Source organism: Hypomesus transpacificus, chromosome 4, assembly GCF_021917145.1.
Source record: "Hypomesus transpacificus isolate Combined female chromosome 4, fHypTra1, whole genome shotgun sequence".
In the NCBI taxonomy this organism is placed as follows: Eukaryota; Metazoa; Chordata; class Actinopteri; order Osmeriformes; family Osmeridae; genus Hypomesus; species Hypomesus transpacificus.
The window spans coordinates 1,447,719-1,461,085 of NC_061063.1; the positions used below are offsets into that span (position 1 = coordinate 1,447,719).

A 13,367-nucleotide genomic window follows, 5' to 3' on the forward strand; every position below is an offset into this window, starting at 1 on the left:
CTTCTGTCAGTCGCTTTACGCTAATTTTCTCTCAAACACTTTGAAATGACACCTAAGCATGTCGTGCAGTTAAAAATAATTAAAAACTGTGGCGATGTCCTCATTAGACCTCGAGTAAACCAAATTCCCCTTAGTTTGAGACTGAAACCGAAAGCAAACAAGGCTGTGGGGGTGGGTATGGTTTAACTGAAAACATTTAGATGCCGTCTCAAATCGAGTCTAGTCTAGTTTATGCTCTGACATTTTAAGGAAAAATGATCCGTAAAATATTTGTCTGTGGTTTAGCATTAGGGATAGACATTGCGATATTTTGCGCACCGGAAATTGGATCAAAAAGTTACGATGCTTTCAGAAGTCTACTCCATAATTGGGCAGTTGCCAGTGTTCGATTGGCAATTCTATACAGTATTTTGCTACTTAATATTGGATCCTTGAAACCGGTGTTTAAGCGCGTTTTAGCGGGACATTGTCTTCTCGCACCGGTGTATGAGACTGGTAGAGTGCTAACGTACGGATGGCCGGAAGACAGTGCAAGTGGACCGCTAGGCGGTCTCAGCGCTTGGCTTCTGTGTACAGTGTCTGCAGCAGCCGCCGCTCTGTTTTGGGAGACGACAATACCGGACAGTGATGGACAAAACGGCAAAGAGAATAAACGCAAGGCGCGGGTGTTGTTCATGAGAGTCGTCCGTTTTTACAAGCCTGACTGTCTTATATTGGTTGGAGCGTTTGTCTTCCTGTCTCTCGCGGTGCTATGTAAGTAGCAGATGATGATAAGTCATAAAGAAGATCCTGACGATTATGAAAATGATGATGATGGAGAGATTGTTGTTTGTGTTTTTGTGGGTTTCCAGGTGAGATGTTCATCCCATTTTACACAGGAAAAGTGATAGACATCCTGGGATCCCAGTACCAGTGGGATGACTTCCGCTCTGCCATCCTCTTCATGGCACTCTACTCCTTTGGAAGGTTAGTTTATAAACAGGAATGGCAATCATCTCGATTGTTTACTCAATTGATTGTCTGGTTGTGGATATATAGACACCTACATACAGTATATGTGTTCATACATTTACATTAGTGCGTTGTGTGTATGTGCTTGTGTTTCCGTGCATGGGTGTGCAAACGTGTTTGTGCGTGTGTGTGTGAGACAGCTCGTTTAGCGCCGGCTGCAGAGGAGGTCTGTTCATGTGTTGCATCAGCAGCTTCACCTGCAGGATCAAGGTGTTGCTGTTCGGAGCTCTGGTCAAACAAGAGATCGGTCTGTTCGAAGCTATCAAGACAGGTATGGATCTGTGTGCTCAAACTGACCTCAGATGAACTGTACCAAGAAACCTGGATACAAATCCTACTTGAGAGTTTAGTTTGTCTGCTTCTCTCATTTTACCCAGCGTGCCTTATCACTTTTGAGAAACAGGAGAATAAGTTACATGGAGCATTGACACAAAATCAAAGAAAAGAAATAAAAAGTAAACTCATTAATCTGATGATGATGATGATGATTGTAGGTGACATCACATCCAGGCTGTCCAAGGACACAACGCTGATGGGACGCACGGTGGCCCTGAACGTCAACGTGCTGCTGAGGACGCTGATCAAGACCGGAGGGATGCTGTCCCTCATGGTCAGCCTGTCCTGGAAGCTCACTCTGCTCATGCTCATGGAGACCCCCGTCACCGGCCTGCTGCAGAGTGTCTACGACAGCCACTACCAGGTACTGGGGACAGGTGCACCAGGGACCAAGGGGGCGGGAGAGAGGACAGGAACACATTTTCTCTCTCTCGTTTTCTCTTTTTTTAACTCTTTGTTTTTTTCTCTCTATTTTTCTCCTCTTCATTTCTATTTCTCCTTTTTTCCACATCTATCTATATATGTATTGTGATCAATACAGGTGTCATGCCGTCTTTCTTTCAGTCTCTCAGCCTCAGTACTGTGTACAATGTTTACCACACTTAGCTGTACCTTAACAACACTACATTTACTTTACATTTACATTTAGTCATTTAGCAGACGCTCTTATCCAGAGCGACTTACAGTAAGTACAGGGACATTCCCCCGAGGCAAGTAGGGTCAAATGCCTTGCCCAAGGACACAACGTCACTTGGCACGGTTGGGAATCGAACCGGCAACCTTCTGATTACTTGCCCGATTCCCTAACCGCTCAGCCACCTGACTCCCTCCCTTACTTATGTGACATCATCGACATGGTCTGCCGTGCCAACCGTCCTCCTCTGTGCTGGGTCTGTCAGAGGCTGTCTCAGGAGGTGCAGAACTCTATGGCCCGGGCCAACGAGGCTGCTGGCGAGGCGGTGGGAGGCGCCCGCGTCGTACGCAGCTTCAACACCCTGCGGGGCGAGGCCCGTCGCTATAACAACAGGCTGATGGACACGCACAACCTGAAGATTAAGAGGGACACGGTCCGGGCGGTTTACCTGCTCGTGAGGAGGGTGAGAAAGTGTGGTAGTGATACTAGTAATAACAGTTGTACTAGCAGTACCAGGGTTCACAGTGTTGCATATTTTTACGGACCTGAATTCGGATGGAGGGCCTAGCAAAATATGCTTGTTTATACTCCAGGGAAGTACATTGGAATTTGGTCCAATTTGGACTTTGGTCCTGCTCCTAAACCTAACTATATGAACCTAGAATAAATAATCTAAACCTATAACAAATATTGTAAATCCTGTGTGTGTGTGTGCAAATGTGTGTGTGTGTGTGACCAGCTGACAGAGCTGGGGATGCAGGTGATCATGCTGTACTACGGCAGGCTGTTTATCCAGAGAGGTCAAATGACCACGGGGAACCTTGTCTCCTTCATCATATACCAGGGGGACCTGGCCAGCAACATCAGGGTGGGCAACACTTCCCTTCAGAACACAGTTTGAGTTGCAATCAAAGTCTGTTTATCTTTTAACTTGTTGAGTTATACTTATCTATGCTACAGGCCTACAGCATATTCATGAGTAACGTTCTACATACAGCTTGTGTTCAAATCTACCTGTTGTTTTCTCAGACTTTGATCTACATCTTTGGAGACATGCTGAACTCAGTGGGGGCAGCTGACAAGGTGTTTGAGTACCTGGACAGGGAACCGCAGGTCAGCACTAAGGGAACGTTAGAACCGCACCAACTTCTCGGACACGTCCAGTTCCAGAACCTTACCTTCTCTTACCCAAGCTGCCCTGATCACAAGATTCTCCAGGTAAGGTTCTCCTGGGGATGTCTGTTCTGGAGGTCTGTGGTGGGTGGGTTCTGGTAGGGACTAGTGGGTGGGTTCTAGTAGGTGCTAGTAGGTACCAGTGGGTAGGTTCTAGTAGGTACTTGTTGGTGGGATCTATTAGGTACTAATATGTACTAGTGTGTGGGTTCTAGTAGGTACTAGTGGGTAGGTTGGAGTAGGTGCTGGTATAGCATTGGGTGGAAATAAAGACTGTGAGATGGGGAAGTAAAAACGATGTGTTGTAATCCTGGCTAGGGGTGTCTTCTCACCAAACCTGATACCTGAATGGCGCAATGTGGTGCTAGCTAGCCACAGATGATGTAGATTATGTGTTTTGAACTACATTACATTTACATTACATTTAGTCATTTAGCAGACACTCTTATCCAGACCGACTTACAGTAAGTACAGGGACATTCCCCCGAGGCAAGTAGGGTGAAGTGCCTTGCCCAAGGATACAACATCATTTTGGCACGGCCGGGAATCGAACTAGCCCTACACATACAGGCTTAAAAAGTCAATAACCGATGGTTATTGAAATGTGAGGTGTTAGCTGGCTCTGTGGTGTGCCAGTGTGTCATTGTGTCCCTACTTGTCCTTAGGAGTTCTCTCTTGAGCTGCTTCCTGGTCAGGTGACCGCCCTGGTGGGGCCGTCTGGAGGCGGGAAAAGCACCTGCGTCAGCCTATTGGAACGCTTCTACCAGCCCCAGCAAGGAGAGATTCTATTGGACGGAAAGCCTCTCCACACTTATGAGCACCACTATCTACACAGAAAGGTAATACCAGCGACTGACAATATTAGACTGATGACTCATTTACAGTGTGAAATACCTAATGTCAATCAATCAACACTATTTCCCACAAACATTACCATCAGACATAATGTCTGGAAAGCTATTTGGTTTAATAAGGTCTTCAAAATACTTCTGACGACTCTGATGTTCTTGAGTGTTGGCTGATTGTGTTCTGCCCACAGGTGGCCATGGTGGGCCAGGAGCCGGTGCTGTTTGCCGGGTCGGTCAGAGACAACATAGCCTACGGCCTACAGGAGGACTGTCCTCTGGAGAAGGTACAGGAGGCTGCTCGCAGGGCCAACGCTCACAACTTCATCTGTCAGCTGGAGAAGGGATACGACACGGGTAGGCTACTGTTGTTTACTAAGTGGATGAATGGATGGAGGGACAGATAGATGAATAGACCAATCACCACTGGATATAAATTCATAATTTTAACGAAGAGACTAGGTGGGTAGATGTAGCACCGTTTTTTCATGAAACTTTGATGTTGGATTTATTACCGGTGTTGGTATGTGTGGATTTGCTTGTGTGTTGCTTGGCAGACGTCGGGGAGAGAGGGGGCCTGCTGTCCGGAGGCCAGAAGCAGCGTATCGCCATCGCCAGAGCCCTCATCAGAGACCCTCAGGTCCTCATCCTGGACGAAGTGACCAGCGCCCTGGACACTGAGAGCGAACACATGGTATGCTCATGTCCTCAAACATCAGCTATGCAGTTACCCCTTGTAACCCGGAGTGCCTTGTAACCAGGGATGTAGTGGTGATCGAAGGAAGGTGCTGAAATTACATTTAAAGTAGTTAAGAAGGGAGTATACTGTGTGACCTTTGAAAAGAAGTGGGTAAAGAGGTGGGTTTACCCTGAATATGACCTTCAGTTCTCACACTGTAAAAGCTAACTCTGGAAGCTACTTAGCTGTTAGGATGGAAGTAACCGTTGTGGGCAGTGATACAGTAGGGTTACATGAAGGTTAGGGTTAATCACACATCCTGTTTTTTTCGCTATGCGTGATTGCCTAATGTCTGTATGCAAAGAATGATTTTAATTAAACACGTTATATTTTTACATTGCATACTGTGTTCGTCCTTCTCAGATTCAGCAGACATTGGCTAAGATCCCCTCCCAGACCCTGCTGGTGATAGCTCATAGGCTGAAGACCATCGAGGAGGCGGACCGGATTGTTGTGATTGGTGAGGGCAAGGTGCAGGAACAGGGGACCCACCAGGAACTGATGGACAGGAAGGGTACCTATTACAAACTGAGAGAGAAGCTCTTCACCGAAGAAGACACAACACACTGACCTGATACTCCCTTCTTGTAAAATTGTAAATAAAGATCAATATAATTTTCTCAAATTACACAGATAGACATGTTTAGATTTTAAAGAGGTTACTTTGATATGCGACAACAATGCACTGGCCTTTAGGCTTTTGTATCTTAGATACCTATTTATTACTAGATTTGTCTATATATTTTTGTATTTATGTATTGTTCTATAAATTGGACCTGCTTGCTTCTTATTGTCTATTTTATGCTATGCTTTTGTTTTAACCTGATGACGAGAAACCTTTAGACCTATAATAAAAATCTGATGAGGAATACAAATGAATATGGTCAATGGTATCTGTTGTCTCTGTTGTGTGTTTAGTGGCCTATAAACACATTTATGATTCCCTATTCAGAACAAAGGTCTAAACATGGACCTGTAAGGTTATCGTTCCAATTGAGGACATCACCTGTACCTAGAAAATGATCTGAAAACACCGTAGATCTTAACACACATATCAATATTCATCCATCCAGGTACTGATCTGTGCAGCGATTGTTTTGACTGTCTTGATAATGCATGAGCTGTTTGTCATTCAGAAGAATGCAAAGACATGCACGTGTTAGAGACAGACTTTTCTGTTTGAGTCGTATGGGTTAGGCTTAGTTTCATCTTGTTCTACGCCATCTTGGAAAGTCTCAGCAAGTCCTTCTGTTCCTCAGTTAGCCCTAAGCCTTGCTGCAGCACAGTCAAAGCTGAACCCACCACTTCCTATCAGAGGGTTAGGGTTAGACTGGAAGCAGTCCGCCATTTTGTGGTCAAATCATTCACAAAATGACAGAGAATAGCTGCAATATTATAACTTTGGTGTCACTGTACTTCCAACCATTCTGTCCAGTAAACACTGGGTATGAACACTGGCTATATGATAAACTAGTGGGTTATAGTCTAAAGCAACATCGTTTACAGGTGGCTTTGTGTGTGTGTGAGAGAAGAGGCTTTGTTAATGTTTTTTAAACATAATTTCTAATATCTTCAGATGTGCATTGCCATAAAGGGAAGGAGAGAGAGGGGTGAGGGAGAGAGGTCAGGAGCTGGGAAGTCGGGCAGAGACTTGGGGTACCGTGCTTCGGCGGGTTTGCCCAGGGATCCTATAAGATCTATGTTTATTTCCCGTGTGTGCAGGTGTGAGGTTTATTTCCCGTGTGGTGTCTGTTCTTCACAGTGAAGGTAAGCACCTGGAAAGTACCTGCCCCACCTGGCACTGTTGTTATGCTCATAAGTTTGGCCCAGTGCCCAGTGCTGAGGGTTGAGGAAGCCATGCAAGCATGCCAGATCACCACCTCCCCCTACAGGCACATACACAGGGGCGGGGAGGGTTAAAGCCACCATTTTGTCACCAGATACTGTGGCCATCCTTTCTCCTAATGGCGGATGCACAGCGCGAAACATATCAAGTTTATTTTACAAACGCTGGCTCAGTGTTCCTGTGGTCACAAGGGGAAAGTGTTTCTGAGCTTCGCTGCTTGCATATCAGGCATGCCTGCACAGGTTCCTGATCATCAAAAAAAATGATGCATGTGGCATGACCCTTTATTCAATGAACGCTGTTCGAGATCAAGATGAAAGTGTTTGGGTGGGAGCGTGATGGAGGGTTTAATGCACTGCTCGTATTTCTGTTTCTAATCTAGTCCCAACGCTTCTCTTTTGTTTTTTAGTTTAATTTTACAGCGTTTCAAATGCATCTAATGTTTACCGGAAAGAAGGAGGGAGGGAAGAAGGGAGAGATGGATGATTACAGTAAAAGGGAAATACCTGCGGCCATTTCACATACAGATCACCACATCAGGATCACAAAATGGAGGCCTTGCGACACAGTAATATGCTCTGATTGGTGAGGAGATGGGGGCTGTGACTCTTGGTAATTGGATGATCGACCTCGTACCAGACCGTACCATTTGGCGGGAAGGTGAGACTGCTCGCCACCACAAGCCGCGCTGGAAAGTCCCCTGTTTCTTAGCTTTCTCTTTCACTTGAGGGAAATGGGCCACTGCCAGGCTCTGACTCAGCCTAGAGCTGAACCCAAGCATTAAGGAGACAGGCCTTTAGGTCACATGATTTACAGGAACACTTTCATGAAGCAATATGAAAACCCAGTTTCAATACGGCCCGACATTACCTGGTGTGGTCATAACAAACAAAGGGTCAGCATTGTGTATGACAACACATGTATTCAAATCAAATCAGATTAGTTTGTGAAGCCCTGTTTACAAGCAATGTCACAGAGGGCTTCACAGATGTCCATATATTGGCACCTATAAACACCCTGAACCCTCAAGGAAGACATGGAAAAGCGCCCCCAAAAAATTGAAGAACATTTTAAAATGGAAGAAAAACAAATGGAGAAGCAATTCAGTGAAACCCTTTTCGAGAGATGAGGAATTACACAGTGAGGAACAGACTACAGCATAAATACAATTATCCAGGAAGAATAGAGATAACGTTTTTTTTAAATGCACATGAATGGAAGGTGACACGCGGATATCGAGTTACGAAACAGTGGCACATTTACAGTCCCCTGCAGTGGCATTGGTCAGTTTGGCCATTGGTGGGCTGGAAGCACGGGATCAGTCAAACACCACTAGCTGGTCACACAGGAGCCAGGAGCTCTGGGGGCTCCATCAGAGGACATTAGCGACCCAAGTTAGCACACTTCCTATGTCCACAACACTGTGTAGGATGAAAAGGACCACAAGATGGTCAGGAAGTGTCTGGGGCAGTCTGCATGGTCCACAAAACATGTTCATTTAGAAGACGCTTATAGATGCTTTTAGACGTACGAATACTGCCTACTGTATATTTAGTGCAGCGGATAATCAATAACTAGAGGTGAACAGTTCTAACAGTGTGGAAGTGGTTGGTGTGGAGGAATCTGTATTTTACGCAACACAGTGATACCAGACACAACACAAACATTTCCCTCTGTAATGTCGGGGGATTCTACTTTGGTCAAGTGGTGGTCTAGAGCCTCATAGCCCCTCCCTCTCCCACATGTCAGCAGGCTGCCACAACAGTGTTACTGCAGTGGTTGAACTACTGTCATGAATGGAGGATGACATGGCAGGAAGTGTCTGACTTCCTCCACATGAAAGACAACACCTCGCCCCAATAACCTCCGTCTGGCTCGGGGTTGTGTCAGGACAAGACTGCCTCGGGGAGCACAGTCATGTCAGTGGGAGGAGCAGTTGATTTGTTTTGAGTTGAAGACATGTTGATTTACTATGTACAATATATTACGATATGAGTATTATCATGATGTTGAACAACAGTTAACACACAAGCCATAGAACATCAGTCAGAATGAATCAAGGACTATTTATGAGGCTGTCTTGTCTCCAGTCTGTAACAAGGGTTAAGATTAATACACAACACTACAGTATGCTGCTATCCAGTTGTGCAAATAAATCAAAGATTCTCGTACATGTTTTATCTGAGACCACAGAAGTTATAAGATAGGGTGGGGTATAGTTCATTGGCTAGAGCATTTGGCTGTTGCTCAATAGGTCACATGTTTAAATTCTCACCTGTGCTGACCTTTGCTTTGGATAAAAGTGTATGCTGCTAAATCAATACATTGTTATAAAAACTCTGTGGGGTTGGGTCTGGTATAAAGCCCTGCTTTGTAAACCCCCTAAAGTTCCCTGGACACTCCTGTGTCGAACTGAACAACAATTAGAAGCATGTGAGTGTCAGGGAAGTCCCTGCCGTGCTCGGATGGGGTGAGAGAGATCTCATGATTTGATGGAGAAACAGTGCTCCAAGAGGTATAAAAAAAACACTGCAATTCTCCCAGATCACGTGATTTCTTTGCAAAGAAAGCCCAGCCACAATGGGAGTTTGGCAGTTTATCAAGTAATCAAGACTGACAACTGTGGAGCTCAACTTGAAGTATCAATACGCGGCATCTTCTGCTCTCTGTTGGTGAAAAGTGGAATAGGAATTTAGGTGTGACGTGTGTGTCATGACTGTCACTTCCTGAAATGAACACATGGAAGCTGAATCTCTGTGTGCTCATCGAATTATCAATTCGAACTAATCTGGGGAAATTAAAATTATAAAAATGTTTACTTTTAAGGTCAGAACTTTGTTTTGAGGATGTATTGGTAAAGTGAAGAATTTTACACAATTTATGTATAACTTCATACATAAAGTAATACATACCACACATAAAGTAATACATACCACACAAACCACACAACCACACAAACCACATTATATCCAAGTGTCTTCCCTTTTTCTAGAGTGATGCACTTGCATTTAAAGGCCACTAGATGGCAGTATAACACAGTAAGAAAAAAACACACGGTAGCAAATGCGACACAGAGAGTGAACAGCAGATGGAGCTGGTAGTTTAGACATTCTGCACTACATTAGCACAAAGAGCAGATAACTCGATTGAGTGGAAATATTACTATTACAGTATCAGGCAACCAGAAAACACTAAACATACAACCAACTGAACTCAAATATACCGTAGAAAACATACAAAAGGTTGTATGCACCGTGCACAGTATTGTACACGGTATGCAAAAAAAAAAATTAGAAATGTGAAGATTTGAACACCTTGATGTAGATGTTGCCTAGATTCAGTGTCCAGAAAGGCTACCTCTTCATCGATGCCATCTTTGTGGGATTGTTTCCCAGACATCAATTAAGCCTAATCCTAAATTCCTCCAAGGACAACAACATCCTCAGTGCAGGGCTTTGATTAATCTGGGTCCGAGAAACTACCTCTGACGAAGGGTGTGTCACACCCTAATCTAATCTAACGATGATGTTTAATGGGTCGACAGACTTGTCCCTCTGGTGCCTTCTTGTAAAAGTGACCTTTCTTTGGAGACAAACACTAGATTCAAACCTGGACAATAGGTCCACCTCCAATCTCACTGCTCCTTGTCAGCATAATCTGATGAAACTGTAATAAGGAGGTGGATATTTCTTCTGGCTGTGTCCTTAAAAGTAATTTTGGACTTGATCAGTCAATATAGCAAAATGCATAGAAAAACAACAACACCGACAGTTACAGAAACTCTTCTAAACAACATCATGAAGCCTAGTTGTTGTGACATGGAAATGGTCTTTCACCATAATGGAACTGGGTCTCTATTGTTTATCGTATCATTCTGTGGGGAGAAAAACAGAAGGTGCTACAAAGGGACTGCATACCAGCCATTCACACCTTATATGACCTGGTGGCTCTCAATGTCTCTCTCCCTCTGTGCTGGTCTCTCTCTCCCTCACTGTTGGTCTCTGACAGACATGATAAACCTGTAAAAGACTGTAAAAAAACATGTATTTTCCCAGTGTTTCTGTGGCTCTCTTTTCCTCCATTCAGGCTGTTACAGTGTCAGTCTCTTTCTTTTAATTCTATTCTTTATTTTCTGTAATTGTCGTCTGCCTATCTTCCTGTGTCTCCCTTTTACTCTATCTCATTACGTAAAGTTTTTTTTTATGAAGAAAAAAAACGTAAACTTTCTTCTTTCTTGTTCTTTCTTTCAAACTTTCTTTCTTGAGCTCCCTTTCTCTCTGCATGTTCTTCCAGTATGGAGATGGAGTTGGGGGAGGTAGGTGTGAACAGGCCTGAGAACAATCACTTGATTCTCACGTATAAAATCAGCGGTACATCAGACTCCTTTACAAACTGTGTGTGATCACATTGAATGTTTTAGCTAAAATCGCTCTCTCTCTGATAAATGTAAAATATTTCTTAATGAAAACATGAATGTAAGTACCATGCCTGTAATAGTAACCTTATGCAGTTCAAATACAAAAAGCCAAACAGACAATATGTAGAAGATACAAAGTAAATAATGTAAATGTTGCCTCAACAAAGTAAGTTGCAGAGAAAAAACCTTTATAAATCTAAGAAACATATGCTTCTGAACAGATTACTCTCTCACGCTGAGATTATAAAGCATCTTAATCCTAATCTCATTTCAATCTGATGATCCTCTTTGCAGATGTTATCTCTGCCTCAGTGGTGTTATCACTTTGTAAATATAGAAGGTGATGTAAGTCTGTGATGTCATCAAACATTGATCAGATCTGATGCAGAAAACAATATGATGGGCTATGCTCACATTTCTGCGGTATCCCGGTCGTGTAGATTCACCCTCTACAACAGATCAGAAGATACCTGTCTGAGCATTCCACCCAGCTGCTAGTCCAAGCACTTGTCCTCTCCAAGTTGGACTACTGCAACTCGCTGCTCGCCGGTCTCCCAGCATGCACAACCCGCCCTCTCCAGAGGATTCAGAACGCGGCAGCCCGCTTGGTCTACAATCTACCCAGACGTTTCCATGTTACCCCGCTCCTCATCTCCCTCCACTGGCTTCCCATCACAGCCCGTATCAAATTCAAGACCCTGGTACTGACCTTCCGAGCGGTGAACGGGACTGCACCCGACTACATCAAGTCTCTCCTGCAGCCTTACACCCCCATCCGCCACTTACAGTCTTCTTCTGACAACTGTTTGGTGGTCCCACCGCTCAAGAGCGCCCCGTCCCAACACAAGCTCTTCTCCTGTCTGGCCCCCCAATGGTGGAATCAACTCCCCACCTCCATCAGAGACACTAACTGTCTCCTCACCTTTAAGAAAAGGCTCAACACGCACTTGTTCCAGGAGTACAACGGTACTTAGGAATGATTGGCTGGACCTGATGTTTCCTCCAGGATCACAATGACTCTTATTGAGAGACTTGTTGCTCTTGTTGGTTAGTTGTAACTGACTAAAAACTACTGTACTTGCTGTGTTATATATTTTTGCTGCTTGCTTTTTTCCACAGGTACACCCTTGCTTTTTGAGGTTCATGTTGTAAAATTGTTTAATTGTAACTTGTTCAACTACATGCTCTTATGGTTCTTCCCTTTGGGACTTATTTAGTTTTCACAGTGTATGCTTCATGTTTGGCTACCCGCAATATTTGGGGTTTTCTTGTTGTTATGATTAGTGACCTATGCACTTTTGTAAAGCTCTCTTTTGGAAGTCGCTTTGGATAAATGTGTCTGCTAAATGCATAAATGTAAATGTTATGATCCGTGTGTGCGTGTGAGTGAGAGCCTCGCTAAACATCATCATAGCACAATCTTTTTATTACAAGGTTCACGTGGTGTGCTTCCAGACTTCTGACTTACATTTTCAGCATGAAAACTTTACATTTATCTGAGTAAGCATGTCTGATGTTTGACCATTGATTATAAAACCTCAATTCTAGATACAGTGTTTGTGTCTCTGGTTCATTCACATGTTATCTACTGAAGGACAACCATGAGAAGTCCAGGAGAATGAGAGACACGTAACAAACAAAAGCTGGTACGAGAGGTGTATGGAAATTATGGAACCTTCATTTGAATACAAGGCTGATAAACAGAAGACACAACCATGCAAATGAAGGCAGGCGTGGGATGATGATGACAACACAGACAAATTCCACATAGTAATCAGTCAAAGAGAATATATAGGAGGAATGTAAAGCTGAGCATGGAGGGGGATATTCAAGGGGAAAAGCGACAACATATAAAAAATCTATAATATAACAATCTACAACATGGGAGGGAGTCAGATGGCTGAGCGGTGAGGGAGTCGGGCTAGTAATCAGAAGGTTGCTGGATTGATTCCCCGCCCTACTTCACCCTACTTGCCTCGGGGGGAATGTCCCTGTACTTACTGTAAGTCGCTCTGGATAAGAGCGTCTGTTAAATGACTAAATGTAATGTAAGTGTAACATTCCCAGGAAGATTTGATATTTGTTTTGTGCACAGTCCTATGATACAGGTTGGGGGTTAGACAGAATGCTAAAGTGTGTTTGTGTTTATGAATGTGTGTGTGTGCGCTGGAGGGGGGGGGGTAGTCATTTCATAACTGCAAACTGTGTAGAGAAAGACCACAACCGTGGCAATTTATTTTGTTCGCCTTCTCAACAACTGCTAGTCCTGTCCGTTGTCAGGGGCTGGCTGTTGCCAAGGAAGGCTTCTGTTGCCAGTGAATGAAATGAGCCATTGGCAGGGAGAGAGCTTCCCTGGCAACCACTTC

The 13,367-nt window shown here is 44.1% G+C and overlaps 1 protein-coding gene across 1 annotated transcript; it reads left to right on the plus strand.

Moving 5' to 3' along the window:
• Positions 1–141: 141 nt before the first annotated feature.
• Positions 142–5,611, plus strand: tap2a (transporter associated with antigen processing, subunit type a). The gene is made up of 11 exons (XM_047019207.1): positions 142–753; positions 852–966; positions 1,152–1,282; positions 1,506–1,711; positions 2,247–2,444; positions 2,721–2,849; positions 3,011–3,199; positions 3,820–3,993; positions 4,194–4,356; positions 4,557–4,693; positions 5,102–5,611. The coding sequence occupies exons 1-11, from the start codon at positions 255–257 to the stop codon at positions 5,306–5,308; spliced, it is 2,148 nt and encodes a 715-aa protein (XP_046875163.1). The 5' UTR covers positions 142–254; the 3' UTR covers positions 5,309–5,611.
• The last annotated feature ends 7,756 nt before the right edge of the window (positions 5,612–13,367 follow it).